At 43.8% G+C, this 20,892-nt stretch overlaps 1 protein-coding gene across 2 annotated transcripts in view; it reads left to right on the forward strand.

Annotated features, from left to right (window-relative positions):
* The window catches only part of FHIT (fragile histidine triad diadenosine triphosphatase), a 309,627-nt gene that overhangs the window by 277,300 nt on the left and 11,435 nt on the right, over window positions 1-20,892 (forward strand). Inside the window, exons 4-5 of one of the 2 annotated variants that reach the window (XM_055556940.1) lie at window positions 5,077-5,183; window positions 8,544-8,582. In XM_055556940.1, the coding sequence (XP_055412915.1) occupies window positions 5,077-5,178 (102 nt within the window). In that variant the 3' untranslated portion in view covers window positions 5,179-5,183; window positions 8,544-8,582. Of the gene's footprint in view, window positions 1-5,076; window positions 5,184-8,543; window positions 8,583-19,298; window positions 19,664-20,892 lie in introns of those variants that run through there. The other variant, XM_055556939.1, reaches the window with a different exon arrangement.

Consider the following 20,892-nt stretch of genomic DNA (forward strand, 5'->3'; position numbering starts at 1 on the left):
TTTTGAAAGAAGTTAATTCAAACTGTTATTTTATGTACTAATAAGAAAAAAAAACACTACCAATGAAATTATGTCAGACCACTGATCGGAGAAGGCAATGGCAACCCACTCCAGTACTCTTGCCTGGAGAATCCCAGGGACAGAGGAACCTAGTGGGCTGCCGTCTATGGGGTCACACAGAGTCAGACACGACTGAAGCGACTTAGCAGCTTAGCAGCATTGATGGTAGGACATGCTGTGATTTCAGAGATGTTAAAATGTGAACATTTTAACATCTGAGAACAGATGAACTTTGCCATTTAAACAGTGCTGGTAATTTCCTCTGCATTTCATGCAAAAATAATAATAAGCCCCAGAGTGCATAAAATGCTAGCCTTGAATCTGACCTTCCTTCACACAGTCTTCTCTATCTTTTCCAGGATTTACAGCTAGGTAGTTTAGGGAACAACTGAAATAAAACCAAGCATTTCCTATTCCAAGTGTACCTTTCCAAGGGGTCTCTGAGACCCTGAGTTGCCAGATAAAATACATGAGCTGCCAGATAAAATACTGGATGTCCAGTTACATTTGAATTTCAGATAAACTCTGAATATTTTTTAGTATAAGTATGTCCCAAATAGTGCATGAGATACACTAAAAACAAATTATCTGGTGCCCTGTACTTTTAGTTGCTGAATCCGGCATCTATCTTCCCAGGGTAATTGTGGCTGCATTTGACCTTCTCCACATGCTTTCACTCCAGGGTCTTAACCTTTACCAGGCAGGAGCCTCCATTAATACTTCATTCGCTTCTTACAACCACTCTGAGAGGAAGGGGTTATTGCTGGTATTTCACGACTGAAGGGGCTGAGTTTCCTCCTCAGACCTGAATGTCTCATTAGATGAGTTGGTTCAGTTTTAATTCTGATGATCACTGCTAATCCTTCCACACAGTAGTTAAGGTTTAAAAGATAAAGGTCCCTGGAAAACCATGAAGATAGTAAAGGTACTCTTATGCCTAGAGACAACCTCTGTGGGTTGATCATTGGTCGCCGTCAGGGAACAGTGTATCCAGCCTATAACAACAACAACTATAATGATATAGCAGCAGCTGCAAACACCCAACACCCCTTACTATCATGCATATCAGCATAAAGACCTCTTCCCTACTTTTACGGAGGGGGAAGCTGAGGCAGAGAGAGGGTAGAGAGCTTGCACTTCTCATTGTTCATGTCTGGGCCTAAGCTCATCTTCTTGGAGAGCCCTTGCTGGAAGTTCCTTAGGGTAATCACCACTCCCCGCCGCCACCATCGCTCTTTATTCTGTCTATTTCTTTCCTTGTGAAACTAAGTCACTTCTCAGAAGCCTTTCAGGCTTGGTGAGCCCCTCCCAGCACTGTTCTCGCGTGGTAAGGCCCATCTCATCTGTAAGCAACTGTTTGGTGTTTACCTTCGCCCCCTGGGTGGTGCATGAGGGCAGTAGAGGAGTCAGTCTGGTAGGTGCCTTGGTGAGAGGGCTGTGCCCTGGCATTGCAAGGACACCATAACTATCTGGTGGATGAATAAGTAGTCACTGCCTTTCCCTATGGACGGTCTAAGGTAATCTGGAAAGTTCTTCTGAAGTGAAACCCCTCCATTAAAGCTCATGGGTACATGTGTGCTCAGTCATGTCTGAGTCTTTGCAACCCCATGGACTATAACCCGCCGGGCTCCTCTGTCCATGGGGTTCTGCAGTCAAGAATACTTGAATGGGTTGCTATCCCCTCCTCCACCATTGAAGGTCACTTGACGCAAATAGTGCCTTTGGATAAGGCGCTGTTTAGAGTCATGATCAGGGCTTATCTGTTAGTTAGCTAGGCAGTGGTTTCCAGCCAACAGGTTCTTGGGCTGCTTGGGGAAACAGAACCTTACTCTGACCCACAGCACAATTCATTTCTAAGTCACCCAGGCAGCTCTTCCAGGACATGAGGCTTGCCCACCAGGCCTCTCCCAGGCTCCCTATTCCTGCAGACTCTACATGCATTCAAAAGCTCCCACACCAGACCAGCATCCTGATGTAGCTGGGAAAAGAGCCTTGTGGCTCAGACGATCCTTGGATAGAGAAAAAGGGCAGTTCCAGAGCAGAGTTTGCCAAGGAAAGCCGCCATACTGTTGAGTCGCAAGCAATGGGCTTAAAGGCCAATGTATAATATTCTTTCTGTAATATATATGGGTTCTATCTGTGCACACAAACTTCTCCCAAACACACTGTTTCTTAACTGCACGTGCACCTGAGAATTGCCTGAGAGGTTTGAAAACAGTCCCCACCGCCAGGCTGCCCCCCTGGACCGATTAAACCTGAACCCCTGGGGCTGAGCAACCATCTGTAGTTGTTAAAGTTCTCTCTGTGGTTCCTGTGGGCAGCCAGGGTTGAGCATGGCTGTTCTGAAGAAAGCCACATGCTTCCATCGGGGACTTTTAGGACTAGAAGCCCCTAGGTTTTAAAAACCATATACCATAGAGCTCTGCAAATACCATTCGTTTTTGTTTTCCTTATTTCCTATTTCCCATAAACAACTTCTAAGCATTGGCATGATGCTGCCATCTGGGAGGCATATGACTATAACAGACGGTAGCCTGATAACCAAGGAGGCATTACTGTTTGCAGGCTCTAAATTATTTGGATTCATCTGGTGCGATCTGCCTTGATGAGGCCACTTAATGCTTGATTTCTCCGTCTTCCGACGGCAGTACCAGAAGTGGGGAGGCCATATTTTCTGGGCTTTGCATTGTTCTCTGTCATCCTACTGAAATAGTTACAAGATGGATTTATAACAGACCTAAAGCTAGTATCAAAATGAAAATTAGTTCTTGAGGAGAAAAATAGCAATCCCGTTTGACTCGCCTGTAGCCATTGCGTCATCTCTGCCTCTGCAGAGGAAGGAAATGACTTCTTAATGTGGTTTTCTTCCACTAAGGGAAATTAAATCTATGTGGCAAAGTGTAAAACCAGCGTGCTGGCAGCCAGATATGGAGCAGAAGATCCATGACCCTCATAAACATTCATGGCTGGGGTATATGCTAATGAACCTCATTTAGGCTCACACTTACCCCACCAGCATCTAGGTCCCCTCACTGTTTTTCCTTCTGTATCAAAGTTGGCTCTGAAACATTGGGGCCATTTCTCCATTTGCTGCAAGTTGCTGGGGTGGGGGTCTCTGGGTTAGGGTGGGAGTGACTGGGGCCTTAGATTGCAAACTCCGCTATTTTAATTGTGCAACTTGCCCGAGTTGCTAAGATTCTTTGTCGGAGGATCTGACCGTTGGGTCATTGGTACCTGGGGGGCAGGAGCTGTGGAACTGTTGGCTCTTTGGTGGCGCTGTACTTCCTCAGGAGAGATTTTAAAAAGGCAAAAACTGTGGGGAACACCCCCCAGCACTACTGCTCCTAGCTGGGTGATCTCTGATAGGTGACTCAACTTTCTCAGACTTCAGTTTCTTCCTTGGTAAGAAGGAGTCAGCATCACCGACTCGATGGACATGAGTCTGAGCAAGCTCCAGGAGTTGGTGATGGACAGGGAAGCCTGGCGTGCTACAGTCCATGGGGTCACAAAGAGTCAGACATGACTGAGAGACTGAACTGAACTGAAGGAGCGAGGTAGTACCTGCCTCGTGTATCGGCTATTGTAAGAATGAAGTGAAATGATGCACAAGGAAATAATACATGAAGAGGAAGAAACGGCCCTTCGCATCGTAAATACGAGACATCATTGGTGCTGTTAAATAGCTGGCCCCAGTCTCCTCAGACCACTTACCGTGAAATACTGCACTGTGCCTCCTGTGGGGAAATGTATACCCTCAGCATTCTACAGTGTCTATAGCTACAGACAGAAATAACAAATTTAGTTAATAAAACTAAACCGCATAGGAGATTAAGGGGGGATTGAGCTCTTCTAATGAAGAGCATTCTGACAGCATCCCATCTCTCTCTCTGATAGAACTGAAATTTCACTCACTCAGTATGTAAACCTGAGACATACACAAAATATATATTTTTTAATAAATATGGGTATATGAAGAGGATTTTAAAAGGGTTCTTTTGACTGAGTGTTTTTTGATGCTTCCTCATTTAATTCCTTTCCTCAGTGGGTTTTTTTTTTTTCTTTTTTTAACCATTTGCAGGCTTGAAGCCTCTTTTAATGTACATACTCTTATTTCTTCAGAATTCCCAGGTCACTTACTTGTAAAGAATCTAGGAAGATCCTCTGAGGTAGGAAATGGCAATCCACTCCAGTATCCAATGGACAGAGGACCCTGGTGGGCTACAGTCCATGGGTGGCAAGAGAGCCAGACACAACTTAGCCACTACTCAGCAACACCAACTCTTATCTCTGACTCAGTACGCACGGTGCTTCTATTATTATCATCAATTAGCCTGCACCATTTTGGTTCAGTGAGCAAAACTGCTCAGAGCACATATAAGAGAGGCGAAGCTGAGGAGAAGGTAGGTTAACCACAGGCGAGCTTGGGAAATGATCGTGGGTGGGTGGCCAACGCAGTGTCTTCAGGGGCTGGGAAGTGAAAAGAATGGATGATCCTGGTCAAGCATAATTTTAGAAGGTGGTGGGGGTTTTGGTAAATGACAGGATGCCCCCCAGTCTGTGACCACCATTCCCAACCTCAGTGGATCATTAAGAGGCGGTGAACCGCCCCCAGTGTAGAGTAATCTAGTTATTGTGTTACAGGAGTTAGAAATGTGGATTTTTACACAAAACCCTTCCCTATTTTCGGATTTCGGCAAGTAATTGTGCTTAGTCCCTCGGTCCTGTCCGACTCTTGGCAACCACATGGATTGTAGCCCACCAGGCTCCTCTGTCCGTGGGGTTCTCCAGGCAAGAATACTGGAGTGGGTTGCCATGCCCTTCTCCAGGGGATCTTCCCAACCCAGGGATCGAACCTGGGTCTCCTGCATTGCAGGGGGATTCTTAGCCAAGTAATACAATGAAAAGATATGTGCCCCAGCCGCTGATTTGGAAATGATGTTCTGATGCCCCACAATAATTGTTCCAAAGGAAGATCCCACAAGAGTTTTTTTTCTTTTTTTTTTTTTTCCTCCAAAGCTCGAGAAACACGACAGAGAGGATAAAGACTCCCCAGCCTTGTGGCGGTCAGAGGAGGAAATGGCGGCTGAGGCTGCAGCGCTGAGGGGCTACTTTCAGTGACGCAGGTAAGACTGCAGTTTACTTCAGCATCGCGCAGACCCTGCTGGCGCCTGCCTGGGAAACGGGGCTCATTGCCCAGCATGGGTGGGGCGGGGAAGCAGCCCGCGTACTCTCTGTGGCACCAGTGTGGCTGCACAAACTTTAAAGCCAGAGTGCGGGGGACTCTGACCCTTGAGCCACTTATTCCAACCTGGGGTCTCACTTCCACACCACCTCTCTATACCTCTCCCCTCTGTTCCTGTCCTTCCTGCCCAGGCCCTTGTCCCCTCTGTCCTCTCCAATCTAGTCTCTACAAAGCAACTGGAGATACAAAGCAACTCTAAGGCAAACCTCTTAAAAAAAACTATGAATTAAACTACCATATGACTCAGCCATCCCACTACAGGGCATAAGAGGGTGGGACAAATTGAGAGAGTAGCATTGAAGTACATACATTACCATGTGTAAATAGATAGCTACTGAGAAGTTGCAGGTGCTCTGTGACAATCTAGAGCGGTGGGAGGGAGGTTCAAGAGGGAAGGGACCATATGTATACCTATGACTGATTCATGTTGATGTATGGCAGAAACCATCACAATATTGTAAAGCAATTATTCACCAATTAAGAAAAGAATAAAAAACCCAAACCCTCCCAGGAAGTCACACTGCCCTTAGGCTCACGTCTCAGATTTCTGTTCCAAGCTTGCAGCTTAGAGCTCACAACCAGCTCAGCCATGCTCAGGCAGGCTCTGCTTTCACTGGGTCTCCTCTGGTGGTTCACAAGGTAAAGAATCCGCCTGCGATGTGGGAGACCCGGATTCGACCCCTGGGTCGGGAAGATCCCCTGGTGGAGGGCATGGCAACCCACTCCAGTATTGTCCAGGAGAATCCCATGGACAGAGGAGCCTCGCGGGCTACAGCCCATGGGGTCGCAAAGAGTTGGACAGGACAGAGGGACATTACTGAGAGACTAAGCGCACACACACCTCACCTGGCAGCTGTTTGGTAAAGTATCTTTCTGTTTCCCGTCAGCTTTGGCTGTCAGGAAGATCAGGCCACAGGGAAAGAGAATTACCTCTTCACATTAATGATGTTTAACTACTGGGAGATCACAGATCTGAGACTAATAGAAAGCGATAGCTAATCTCCTTTTCACATTTGTACACAGTGTTAAGGAGTTCAGGCATCTTCTGAAAGGTATCAATATTAATAAACAGTATTGGGGCCTACTTTGAGTAAAAGAATTATTCGTTATCTAAAATTCAAATTAAACTGGGTCTTTTATCTGACAACCCTGTTAATAAATCTCTGCAGGGATTATGGACCCCAAATAAAGAGCCTCTTCTCTACGTTGTTTTTCTGTTTTAAAACTGTCTGTTTCATCTGGTCTTGTGTAAATGTGTTTACATTATAAGCAGCTGAAGTAGATCAGGTACAAATTAAAAATGCAATTAGTGAACAAATATTGGTAGCAATTGCATTATATAAAATTGTATCAAGCACTTAATGAGCATGGTTTTTAGCTACAAAACATTGGTTGTGGTATTAGGTTTTCATTTGGAGATGTAAGTCTGTTTTAGTTTAAAATAAATGTGCATTTCCTGGTCTTTCTCCCTGCCACCCTCTTTTTAATATTCTAATTCCTTAGAGACCCAGTATCAAACACACACCCCCTCACACCCCCAGGGATTGCTCACATCGCTGCTGCCTCCGGCCTTGGCATTATAGAAAGCTACTGCCTTCTCCACGTCAGTGGCTTGTCAGCTCTGCACCCTCTTGCCTAAAGGGATACAGCATGGTAGGAGCGGAAGCTGACTTTTTACAATTTTATTTATTTTAATTGGAGGATAATCACTTTACAATATTGTGATGATTTTTGCCATGCATCAATATGAATTGATATTTTATTTTTAATCTTCTCCACCGCTGTTCACCTTCTCATTTCTCCCTTTCTTCCCTTCTCTCCCTGCCTTAGGACCAAGCTAGTTTACCTAAGAACACAGGCCTATGGGCATGACTACAGATGTCTTTCTATTCCTCTTCTGCAAGTTCTGTCCTCTTCAAATGGTGTCACCACTTTCTAGTCTGAATTTGTTTTGTTTTTTTTTTCCCCCTTTCTGGCTTTCTTATGTAACAGGCACTTCCAGGGCGAAGCGGGAATGCTGCAGGCTCTTCCTGAGGCTTGCTCAGTTGTAGGATTCTGTCTTACAGTGTGTTTTCTAGACTGTTTAAGAGAATTTAAATTTCATAGCTGAGTTTCTGGAATGCTTTGCTTTGTCAGCTTTTGCTTCTGTCTTGCCTTGGGGCCTAACATCGCCTGTCTTCCAGGTGAATCAACTTGCCTTGTAAGTCTTTTCAGAAAGATATTCCCCTTAACTTGTTACACAAACTATTGCCAGAGAGCCTGTGGGCTTCTGAATGAACTCACAGTAATATCTCTCTTTAAGGATGTTTGGCTACAGACCAAACAAATCACCTTCAGTTTTCCCAGCAGCCAGATGTGGGAAGTGGAAATGGGAGGGAGGCCAAAGAGCACAGGATGAGTAACTTGGAGGCGAGGGACTAAACATAGGCCTAAGATTTCACCACCTGGAGAAGGGAATGGCAAACCACTTCCATATTCTTGCCTTGAGAACCCCATGAACAGTATGAAAAAGCAAAAAGATATGACACCAGCAGGTGAGCCTCCTGGCTCGGGAGGTGTCCAGTATGCTACTGGGAAAAAGCAGAGCTACAGAGGGTGAGATGGTTTGGATGGCATCATGGACTCAATGGACGTGAGTTTGAGCAAGCTCTGGGAGGTAGTAATGGACAGGGAGGCCTGGCGTGCTGCAGTCCACGGGGTTGCAAAGAGTCAGACACGACTGAGTGAACAGCAACACAGATTTTGCCAAGGGTATCACCTCTGATAGTACGAGAGAGAGACTGGGTGTCGTTCTCTTTAGAGACAAAGGGGAAAGGAAACGTTCCTTTCAGGAAACCTGATCATGGGGTTGGTTAATCTTTGATACCCTCTCTCCTCCCTTTTCAAAATGCATCGATGCACCAAATGTTTCTACAGTGTTAAGGGGTTCATGGAACTTTCTGAAGTTGGTTAATAAATAGGGCTGTCCTGCAAGACATGGACATACCTAGACTTCATGACAGTATCTGAAATCCAGATATCCTTGTCCTCTCCACGCTTTCCTGAGTATTCCCTCATCAGCAAGTCAGTGTCAGGCAGAGCCAGTCTGAAGACCCTGGTTCTGCTCACTCTGCACGACCGCACACTTCACAGCACACAGGGAGGCAGGGACGGCAGGGCTCAGCTCCGAAATGGATGATTACCACCACCGTTACTGAGACTTGATAGACAACATAGGTTCTCTTATTATCCCTCCTTGCAGGTGATGACAAGACTCAGTGATGCTAAGCACTATTGTAAGGTAATGGCTAGTAAGCGGTGGAGCTCAGATCTGCACGCAGACAGCCCCACCTCCAAGGGCTTTCCCTTCATCTCTTACTGTTCACCTTGGGTAGAAGACCCTGTGGCTCCAGTCAACACTGCCACCCTCCCCCAGCTCTCCTATATCTTCCAAGTTGTGCCTTAAGCCTCTTCTCCTGGTCTGCTGGCCTCCCTGGTTCCTCCATGAGGACGTCCCTCCCCTGCTGGACTTTGTTACCATTACTGTCAATCCCAGCCACTCGGGTACCTGCCTCCCTGGTCACGCTGCAACCAGGCCACGGGAACCCCAGTGGGTTGAAGCAACTACTTCACTCTGCTTGAAAGGTGTTCCACACTGTGCTGACTCCTGCCTGGGCTGTCTGCCCCCTTTTCTCTACCATTTGACCCCCTGCCTAAGTCATGGGACCTTGGGCATGTAAGTGTCTCACCAATTTCATTTCTTCCCATCTTGGCATGCTTTTTTCAATCTTTGTGTACCGCTTACTATTTACCTGATTCACTTTTAAAAATTCAGTTTATCTTAAACTTTATATGTTAGCCATAAGAGAAATAAATATTACTTATTACTTATCATTAGAAGTTAAGCATAAAAATAAATATGAAATAGTGCTGATAAATTCCATCTCTGCACAGCTGCTTGCCTGGAGCTACCAGACTGAGGTTCTTTCTCTTCTTTGTTAAGCTGAGAGGCTGGTCATCCTTAGAGAGGGTAGCACCAAACCAAGACTCTCCATTTGCCCTAATCAAAAGGATTTAAAAGAGAATTACCTACAGAGGGGTTTCATGTACATCCACTAAAATGATCTTAGACCAGTGATGTCCCTCTTGGGAAAACAGCAGTAGAGGTCAGAGTCCAAACCTGGGCAAAGCTGACTCTAGACCTGTTCCTACCCCTGAGCTAGTGCTTCCTGAGCCTCTCACCCAGCACGGGGAGGAGACAAGTGCATGGGAGAAGCCGGAGTGAGCTTCCCTGGGGATGAGAAGTGGAGGACTCCAGGCAGGAAGCCCTGCTCCACACCCCACGGCCCCCCACAGGCACCCTCAATCTCTGGGCCGATTGGATCTGTTGTTTGCCACTCATCTGCCTTAGTGGCCAGCATCCTGCAGAGCAGCATGTGCAGCCTTCTGCTTGGAGATGCCCCAGCTAGGAAACGGGACTGTGACCAGCAACCACCCTCTGCGTAGTGTCTGGTGTGGGAAAACCTAGCAAGCCCTCAGTAAGTAACCAACCCTGTTCTACAGCGTCCTTATGCAGAGGCCCAGATTAATCCTCAGCCTGACCACCACACGACCACAGAGACAAACATTCCCAAACTAGAAACTGTGTCCTCTGCCTCTTGAAACCACCATAGTGCCAACATGGGCTTAGTTGTGCAGAAGACTTTTCCTGATCTTTCCATATACCCCTGAGGGATGCCTTGGTGTTTTGGCCACTCTGAATCCTTGGCTGAGCAGAAGAGTGGCTGCGAGTTGGCAGTTGCTTAAGCAATAGTACAAAGCAGATGCTGCCTTCAGCACTCAGAGGAAGAGCCAGCAACAGCCTAGGGGTTGTGGATGAAGCCGTGGTGGCCTCACTGTCCACATGACAGATCCCTGGTGAGGTCAGCAATCCTCTGGCTCTCGAATTCAGCATGTGGCCTCTGCTTAGGTGAATTTATGCATCACCTCCCCGCACAGGGCTGAGTTCCTGGGAAGGTGTTTTGCGACGGCTTTTAGTCTTTGTTCTAAATCACATTAGATGGCAGTGGATCTGCACTTTTTATCTAACTTTGCATTCCTTCCTGAAGTGAAGTGAAAGTCGCTCAGTCGTGTCTGAGACTGTTTGCGACCCCATGGACTATACAGTCCATGGAACTCTCCAGGCCAGAATACTAGAGTGGATAGCCTTTCCCTTCTCCAGGGGATCTTCCCAACCCAGGGATCAAACCCAGGTCTCCCACATTGCAGGCAGATTCTTTACCAGCTGAGCCACCAGTGAAGCCCTTCCTGGAACACAGTTTCACAGTTTTTTTTCTTTTTAAATTTCCCTCTAGGTATTTAATTCTTGGGTTGGCTGCCTCTACACACCATTGTATATTATCACTTCCTGTCCCCACTCCTGCCTCATGATGGAATTTAGTGGGGTGTGTTGTTTGTAAAATCTGCAAGCATCGCCCCGACTCTGATAGCAAGTCAGAGTGGAGCGGGTCTCCACACCCTGTTGTGTCAGCAGAGATCTTCTGTAATTCATCAAACCCTCCTCTGTGCACACCATTATTTCGTAGATAATTGGCTGCCTCTCATTTACTCAGAACAGAGCCCTGCAATTGCAAAGCAACTGAGTCAGCCCAAAACGGCATGATTAGTAGCTACAGATACACTGTCAAAGCAAAATCTGGACACTAGAATTTTTGAAAAATCACCATAATTTCAGCCACTGGACCACACATATCATATCATATACTCATGGACAGTCGAGGTGGACAAGAAAGGACAGGTTTACTTACTGAGTACATGTTCTGATCACTCAATTGTACCTTTTGAAATCGACCCCATCCACTTAGAAAAAATCTCCGCCTCCTCCACGAGGGTGTCCTCTCAACTCGCCAGCCTCCCATGAAAAAGACCCAAGGAGCAGGTCAGACTACTCCTATTTCCTTGTGGAGGAGGAAGAGTAACTTCAGCTCCTTGGCCAATTCAGTGCTAAACCTGCAAGGTAAGCCCCATGTTGGGGCATCATCAATACCAGCAAAAGTCGTTGCCATCACTCTTTCAGCCCATCCCCAAATTGATACTTGAAGAGAGTAAGAGATGCCACCTTGCCCTACTGATACTTTAGTATGATGTTCTAAATCTCTTTAGATAAAGGCTCCATCACCTTAAGTAAAGCAAGAAAAGATAGTTTAGTTTGCTTTTTCTTCCTCTGCTGTGCATGTTTCTACTGAATTATGCTGCCTCTCCCTTCCTTCTGTGTGGAGTATATTTACAGAACCAAATTTCAGTAGCAAGGACTTTAAAATTCAGTTATTTGGATTAGCTAATATAAATCAAGTCCCTAAGGTCTAAACTGGGAGTAATAAACCATAGTCATAGAGACTTTAGAAATAGTAAAATCTACCCTCCCATTAAAGAACACTGAGTGCTGGAAATTGATGCTTTCAAACTGTGGTGCTAGAGAAGACTCTTGAGAGTCCCTTGGACTGCAAAGAGATCAAACCAGTAAGTCCTAAAGGAAATCAGTCCTGAATATTCACTGAAAAGACTGATGCTGAAACTGAAGCTCCAATACTTTGGCCACCTGATGCACAGAGCTGACTCAACAAAAAAGACCCTGATGCCAGGAAAGAGTGAGGGTAGGAGGAAAAGGGGGAAACAGAGGATGAGATGGTTGGATGGCATCACTGATTCAATGGACATGAGTTTGAGCAAGTTCCAGGAGATGGTGAAGGACAGGGAAGCCTGGCGTGCTGCAGTCCGTGGGGTCACAAAGAGCTGGACAACTGAGTGACCGAGCAACAACATCCCATTAAATAATTTTATCATAACTCCAAGGAAAAACCATTTAGTTATACTTTAACCCTCCCTTTTAGAAACATTCTTTGAAATAAGTCCACCTCATAGTTCCAAAATGGGTTTTTAGTTCAGTTTCATTATTTTTAAAATGTTTTACCAAGATCTAGCTTTCTATAAAATATACCCAATAGTTCAGGCAGAAGCTTTCCAGGCCTCTAAGGGCTAAAGAATCTACAGAACTGTTCATCTGAGGTTTAATTTAACTGTTCATAGAAATGACTCCTGTCCATAGTCAATTTTAACCCTTCTGAATCTTGGAACTACACGATCCATCAGCACAGAGTCCTTTTCAGAACACTGCAGTCCAAATGCCAAAAGGAACTTTTTCAAGTTTCAAGCCTTACTTGTATCTTGTGAGATGATAAAGTCTATCATCACCATCATCCTTATCCTCATCTCATTTCCAGAAATGGATGATTTATCACATGTCAATCTGCATAGTCCCATAAGGCCAAAACCTTCTACAAATATCTACCCACTCCCAAGACTCTTCTTTGTCTACTTGCTTCTCTCTTCTCTTCTACTTTTCGCATTTTGTCTTTGTCTCTGCTGTAAAGGAAGGTGAGAGAGCACAGAAGACCCTCCAAGAGGTGATGGGGTTAATATGAAGAAAAGCTATGAAAATTCACCTGAATCATCTTTGACTCATCATTTAATAATAGCTAATATTTACACAATTCACTCCATCCTATGCCTAGAATGTCCCTCAGCCACCTCTTCTATAGGAAATGCTCCATTATTCTGACATTCCACCGGCACTAACTAAGTTATCATGTGGGCTCGCAAAATCATGTCGGCTCACAACCAATTAATTCAGGATATGCTAGCAAAAGCAGCTCTAAATTGTGCTCCTTCTGGATTTATTTCTTCTCTGAGGATCCAAAAGACACTGCAGTATGTTCTACTATCTCCGGTTTATAAAGAGTGGTGAGCCATGAAAACTGCGAGGGCCCATCGGCTATGCCAATGCGTAGATGCGTTATGTTCCCTCTGATTTCTATTACACTTTAGAGATAATAAATTATGGAAATGTTTGAGTGGTAAGAAATTAGTTCAAGAAGTAATTAAAGAATAAGACCTGTAGGGCAGGCTGTTTTGAGACCACCAAGAAAAAAGTGTGACTTCCATTTCTATTACTAAACAGACCAGACCCAGACACTGAATTAATGGGATTCTGATGTGTTAGTCCCATTCGATTCCTGGAAGAAGCAAAGAAAAAACTACCTCTGGAAGAAAATAATACCATCCAAAATCTTAAATTATTTCTATAAATATTTTCAAATGAAATGTCCAATAGTACATATGCACACACAACTTATGAGGAGGCAATTTAATATAAACAAGGTTAGAATCACCAGGCAGCCATTAAAATAAATCTGTTTGCTTTCTTTTGGAATGAAAAGGCCTAGATTATGCCCCCCTCAAAAAAAATTCCACAGAAAGCTAGAATCTATTAAAAATACAGAGATGATGTGAAAAAGAACCAAATAGAAATTCTGTAACTGAAAAATACAGTAACTTGGTGAATGAATTTAGCAGCCTGAGTTTGGCAGGCAAGAAGAGATTTAGTGAACTTACAGATGAGCCATGAAAATACAGCATCTGGTCCCATCATTTCATCTCAAATAGACGGGGGAAAAAGTGGAAAAACAGTGACAGATTTCATTTTCTTGGACTCTAAAATCACTGCAAATGGTGACTGCGGCCATGAAATAAAAAGATGCTTCCTCCTTAGAAGAAAAGCTATGACAAACCTAGACAGCATATTAAAAAGCAGAGACATCACTTTGCCAACAAAGGTCCATATCGTCAAAACTATGGTTTTTTCCAGTAGTCATGTATGGATGTAAGAGTTGGACCATAAAGAAGGCCAAGCATCAAAGAATTGATGCTTTCTTCTACCTGTGGTGTTGGAGAAGACTCTTGAGAGTCACTTGAACAGCAAGGAGACCACACCACGTAATCCTAAAGGAAATCAACCCTGAATATTCATTGGAAGGTGCTGAAGCTCCAATATTTGGCCACCTGATGTGAAGAGCTGACTTGTTGGAAAAGGCCCTGATGCTGGGAAAGATTGAGGGTAGGAGGAGAAGGGGATGACAGAGGATGAGATAGTTGGGTGGCATCAGCAACTCAGTGATCATGAGTTTGGGCAAGCTCCAGGAGATGGTGAAGGACAGAGAAGCCTGGCATGCTGCAGCCCATGGGGTCGCACAGAGTCAGACACAACTTAGCAACTGGACAACAACAAAATGAAAATATCCCTAAAGAACCATGAAGAGATGAAAGGAGAGTGGCAAAAATATGAGAGGTCAGAAGTATAGAATATACTGAGAAAGTCTAATGGATATGCACAATTCCAAAATAGAATTCTAGTGGAAGATATACTTAAATAGATAGTAGCTGAGAATTTTTCAAGTCACCAATCCAAAAATTCAAGAACACTCCAAACCCAGAGTGGGGGTGTAGAATGCACACCTAGGCACATCATGGTACAACTGCAGAAAATCAAAGAGTAGTTTGTTAGATTTAATAGTAAGAAGGAAAAAAAAAAAAAGCTTACTTTCCAAGGAGCAATAATTAGACAAAGGCAACAGCTTCCTGGGTGGCACGAGTGGTAAAGAACCTGCCTGCCAATGCAGAAGATGTAAGACACGGGGGTTTGATCTCTGGGTCAGGAAGATCCCTTGGAGGCAGGCGTGGCAACCCACTTCATATTCCTTCTTGGAAAGTATACTTAAATATATAAGTATGTCCCCTCTGGGTCGTCACGGAGCGCCGAGCGGAGCTCCCTGCCAGCTGCTTTACACACAGAAGCACATATATGGCAGTACTACTGCCCCAGTCCACCCCCACTCCCTACCCCTGCTGTGTCCATATGTCCGCTCTCTACTTCTGTCTCTATTTTTGCCTTACAAATAGTCATCTGTACCCTTTTTAAAATATTCTGTATATATGTGTTAATGTACATATCTGTTTTTCTGACTGACTTTACTCTGATTTTCTGGTCACTACAAATGACCCAGTTTCATTCCTTTTAGTGGCCAAGTACTATTCTATTGTATATGTGCACCACATCTTCTTGATCCATTCCACTGTTGATGGACATTTAGGTTGCTTTCATGTCCTGGCTGTTGTAAATAGCGCCGCAATGAACATTGTGGTGCATGTATCTCTTTGAATTATAGTTTCCTCAGAGTATATGCCCAGTAGTGGGATTGCTGGGTCATATGGTACTTCTACTTTTAGTTTTTTAAGGAACCTCCATAGTGTTCCCCATAGTAGCCGCATCAATTTACATTCCCACTGCCAGTGCAAGAGGGTTCTCTTTTTCCCATATCTAGAGGGGATAATTTTCTTTTTGATTATGACTCTTATGCATTTATTGGGAAAAAAGCTAAAAGTTATGCTAAATGCTAAACATCTTCCTGGTTATTGCACTCATTAACAAGGAGAAGAGCATATAATGAATAATCTTGGGCCAATAAACTTGAAGGTTGGATTTAAATTCATATTTCTATTTTACCCAAAGTGACACAAAGTGAAAAATAAAATATGAATAGTTTGATAACTATTACAGAACTCAATAGTCAGAAAAGACTCTAATGCTGGGAAAGACTGAAAGCAGGAGAAGGGTACGACAGAGGATGAGATGGTTGGATGGCATCACTGACTCAAGGGGCAGGAGTTTGAGCAAGCTCTGGGAGTTGGTGATGGACAGGGAAGCCTGGAGTGCTGCAGTCCATGGGGTCGCAAAGAGTCAGACACGTCTGAGCGACTGAACTGAAAGAACCCAAACCTGAACTAAAACCCATCCCACAAAGATAGTGTTAGGCCCAGACAACTGTGCTGGTGAATTCTACCACACAATGAAGACAGAAGAATCTAAGTAAGATTTTCAGTGAGAATCTTATGACTGCTGGAACAAATTCTGGCAGAGAAAAGGAAAAAAAAAAAGAAAATCTCTCCCAATTTTCAATTTGTTATATGAGTTGCCTTACACACGAACCTGACAAGAACATAACAGAAAGCAATTGTAGACTAATTGCACGTGGAAACATGGATGTTAATCTAATGGCTTAGATTAACCTCAGAAACCAAATACCAAACAGATACCTTATGGGTAGATAGACAGGCATACAGATAAACTGCATGTGTGTGTGCACAGTCTATGAAAAGGATGAGACATTATGACCAATGCAACGTGTTTCATATCTTATGCCTTTCACCAGGCTAATAAAGAATAAACGATACAAGCATCTCAGTAGATGCTGGGAAAGAAAAGACAGAAGCCAACCTCCAACTTAATAAATATAAAAGTTCTAGAAAAACTTGATCTAGGAAGGGATTTATAGTTAAGGATGAAATGTTGAACACTATTCATCTGAGATTACAAATGTGATAAAAATATTCGCCATTAGCCCTGCTGTTTCACAGACTACACAAGGTCTCAGCTAGTGCAGTAAAGCAAGAGCCATAAGTAAAAACTTAGAAGGATTAAAAAGGAAAGAATAAAACTGCTGTTGCTCATAGACAAAATGATACATGCAGAACGTTCCAAAGAATGTACTGAGAGATGATTAAAATTAACCAGAAAGCTTAGCAAGGCCTCTATTAAGTTCTGAATTTCTCAGCTACTGTTGTAGCTCAGCCTGCCATAACAAAATGCCATAGACTGGGTAGCTTAAATGAAAGATAATTATTCCTCACAGTGCTGGAGGCTGGAAGTCTAAGATAAGGGTGCCAATCCATCTGGGTTCTGGCAAGAGCCCTCCTCCTGGTCTGCAGCCGGCCACCTGCCGACTGTGTCCTCATGTGAGGAAGAGAGTGAACTTCAATTTCACTCTTCTTAAAAGTACACAAAGCCCATCATGGGGCCTCTACCTCATCCACACCCCATCACCTCCTAAAGGCCCTGTGTCCTATTACATTGGGAGTTAGAGCTTCAACCTGTGAATTTTGGAAGGACACAATCCATAACAGCCACACAGAAAATGAAAAAGATTAAAGTTGGCTTAGATTAATCTCAGAAACCAAATACCAAAAAATAAGAAAATTTATGGAAGTTTCTAGGTAGAAAACCATACAATGTTACTAAGAACCATTACTGAGGAATTAAATAAATGGAGATAAGAGTGACTCAATTTTATAAAGACTCAAGTCTTCTCAGATTTACCTATAGATTCAGTGCTACTCACATCAAAATTCCTGTAATTTTTGTTGGTGGTAATGGGTTTCTTTTTTTTTTTTTTTCTTTTTTTGTAAAGATTTAAAAGTTAATTCTAAAATGCTTATGGAAATGTAGCCTGAGACTATTAAAAAAAAAAAAAAAAGACAGAAGCACAGGAGGGCTTACTCTAAAGGATACTGACTTGTCACAGGGCTACAAAAGCTAAGACTGCATGATGTTGGAAAAAGGATAGACAGACTGATGAAACAAGACAGAAAGCCCAGAAACAGATCCAGGTATATGTGAACACTTGATATAAGACAAAACTGACACCCAAGAACTATGGGGAAAGGAAAATCTTCCCAATAAATCATTCTGGAAAAATTGGATATCCATGTAGAAAACCCATGAAACTATATCCCACCTCACACCATTTGCAAAAGTCAATTCCAGGTAGATTATAGTTCAAAGTCTGAAGTGCAGCTTTAGAAGGGAATATAGGAAAATATTCTCATGGTCATGCTATAGGGAAAGACTTTTTAAATAGGATACAAAAGCATTATTATAAAAAAGATGGATAAACTGGCCTACATTCAAGTTAATTTTGTTTATCAAAAACACCATTAAGAGAAAGTACGAATGAAAAATGCAAGATACAGAGTGGGAGCAGGTGTTTGCCACATTATGAACAATGAAGGGCCAGTATCCACAAGACAGTATTGTTTAAGAAAAAGAAAAAATGTATAAGCCACTTAGGGAAAGTCAACAGCCCAGTAGAAACTACAAAACCATTTGAATATGCACTTTGTAGAAAACTGGTTTTGGACTGGCCAATAATCTTTAGTCATCAGGGAAACGTAGTTTAAACACAATGAAATACCACTGTATACCCACAATAGCCAAAATGTTACATGACTGACAATAGCAAGTGTCTGCAAGAATGTAGAACAGAAACACAAAAGAAGACATACTGCGTGACTGTGTTCAAATCAAGTTCACAAACAGGCAAAACTGAATTATAGTGTTTAGAGATACATTCATTTAGGGAGTAAAATTATAAAGGAAAGCTAAGACTCCATCACCATAAAAATCAGCCCAGTGGTTATCTTTGTGGAGGAGGCAAGGAGGAGCCTGTGATTCAGAAGAGGAGTGTGGGCTGGGAGGGTAGAAGGGCTGGCAGTGTTCTATTCCTTGTCACGGTGGTGGCAAAACACATTTGCTTTATATTAATTCTATAAGCTATACATATATATATATATAAGTATATATAGTGTGTGTATATGTGTGTGTGTGTGTGTGAGTATAAACACTTTTCTGCATATGTTATATTTCACAGTTACTGTTAGTCGTTAAGTCGTGTCTGACTCTTTGGGACCCCATGGACTACAGCCCACCAGGCTCCTCTGTCCATGGGATTCTCCAGACAAGGATACTGGAGTGGATTGCCATTCTCTTCTCCAGGGATCTTCCCAACTCAGGGATTGAACCCGAGTCTCCTGCATTTCAGGTGGATTCTTTACCATCTGAGTCACCAGGGAAGCCCATATTTCAATGGTAAAAAAAGGGCTATATATAAATCAGATACATGAAAAATTTTGAGTTAAGGAGAAAAGAAAAGGCAGGAAGAGATTGACTCTAATGTATGGTCTAACTGCTGGCTGGATATTCAGCTATTCCAGAATAAGTGTAAACAGAAAAGAACAGTTGTTGCATATAATCTTCACAGACACTTTGCTCCTGAAACAGAGCAGGGTTATATGCTCCACCCTGCCCCCCTCAACCCCATATCCTCAGCCTGCTTTTTGTCTGTGAAGAAAACTTTAGCCAAAGAATAAGTTTAATCAGAAATGAGAAAATACTGAAACAAAGGAAAACAGTCAAACAGCTCAAAACAATAATAGTTTAGTCTGTAAACAGTCAGGAGCCTTTAGTTCCTCCAGTGCTATAGATAAAATTCTGTGAGCTGTCTTACAGATACTGAAACCCCCACCAGGGGGAAGAAGTTAACTACACGATGACCGGACTGTAGCCATGACATAAGCTGCCACAGTTCCAAGAACTGGCCTCAAGGAAATGGAAACAAACTGACCCTGGAACTGAAGATTAACTGTACTTAAGACAATCGAGATGACGCTGATCAGACCACCCATGACCAACGTCAACATGACTGCCAGAGCTGACTGTACTGTTTCTGCATGTAGCCCCCTCCCTCTGTCTATAAAAGCTCTTGTCCACTGCTCGTCACTGGGGGTTGCAGGGGATGGGGAGTCAGCCTTTGGATAGGAGCCCGCCCCCAGGTTGCCAGCCTCCAAAATAAAGCAAACTTTCCTTTCCACCAACCTGGCCTCTTTATTGGCTTTTGAGCAGCGAGCAGCCAGACCCTACGTTCAGTTACATTACTGCATCTGAGTCCGTTCTCCTCTCGGCCACCCTCCCAGACTTGAAGGGACCACACTGGCCTAGAAGATCATCATTTCAGGAGCTGAGCCGGAAAAACCAGCCCTGACGCTGCTTCATTTTTCATGATCCTTGATGATCCCACTTATGGCGATCTCATTATGGGCAAGTTACATGAAGCACTTCACAGGTTTTATCTCAGTGAAATCCCACAGCCGTCCTCTAGTATCGTCCCAGTGTTCAGATGTAGAAACTGAAGCTTAAGATTGCTCTGGGACTTTTCCCAGGACTCCCAGATTATACATAGAGAGTTAGGGCCACCCAGACCGTCTGACACTGGAGCCTGCACTTAACACTAAAATTGGTGGTTCAGGAAACCACCTGGAACCTACTTTTCCTGGAACTTCAGGAAAAGTACCAGTATTCGGTGATTTCTGTGCTGGGGGCTTTGTGTAGGTCACTTTATCCACTTATCACAATCACCCTGCCAAAGAGACAATGCTGCCCTGTCCCCTTGGCAACAACAATTATGGACTGAATATTTGCCTGGAAGATACAACTGCATTTGATGAAGACGAGTGGATCACAGTTACTCAACCCTGGACCATAATGCACAACATGCTGTATTTTGGGGATCAGTGAGGACTCCCAAGGGCTCCATTCAAGACCTACAGGTTCGAGTTTTCTTTAGAGATAGGGGGTTTTCACCAAGGGTCTGTCATTAGCCCTTGGATTTCAAAACATTTAGAAAACTGTTGAGAGGTCAAGCAGAAAATAGGACAGGTGTAGCAGACATGGGACTTGGTAACTGCCAGTCTCATCCAGAAATCACAGAGGTAGGTGCTGTGCTTGACCAGTTAGCCAAGGCAGCTTCTCTGCCATGTGGTATGTGGACTCAGGGGTGATATGGACTAGACTTCAGGCTTCTGGCAGTCATCTTGCTCCTCATTTGGAAAAGCAATGCAGGAGAAGCCTCCAGAGGAAAGGGAGACAAAAGATAAACCGAGGAGAGGAATTCTCACAGCAACTGAGAACACACGTGACTGCACTCTGAGCAAGTCGGCAGTGCATTGTCAACCCTACCTGGGGTCAAATCCATTTCCCTCCCTTATCCCATTGTGATGTAGTTGACTTGGTGTCAATCCTGTCTCACCTCCCATGCCCACAGACA

The sequence above is a fragment of the Bubalus kerabau genome, chromosome 20 (genome assembly GCF_029407905.1).
Source record: "Bubalus kerabau isolate K-KA32 ecotype Philippines breed swamp buffalo chromosome 20, PCC_UOA_SB_1v2, whole genome shotgun sequence".
Taxonomy (NCBI): domain Eukaryota; kingdom Metazoa; phylum Chordata; class Mammalia; order Artiodactyla; family Bovidae; genus Bubalus; species Bubalus kerabau.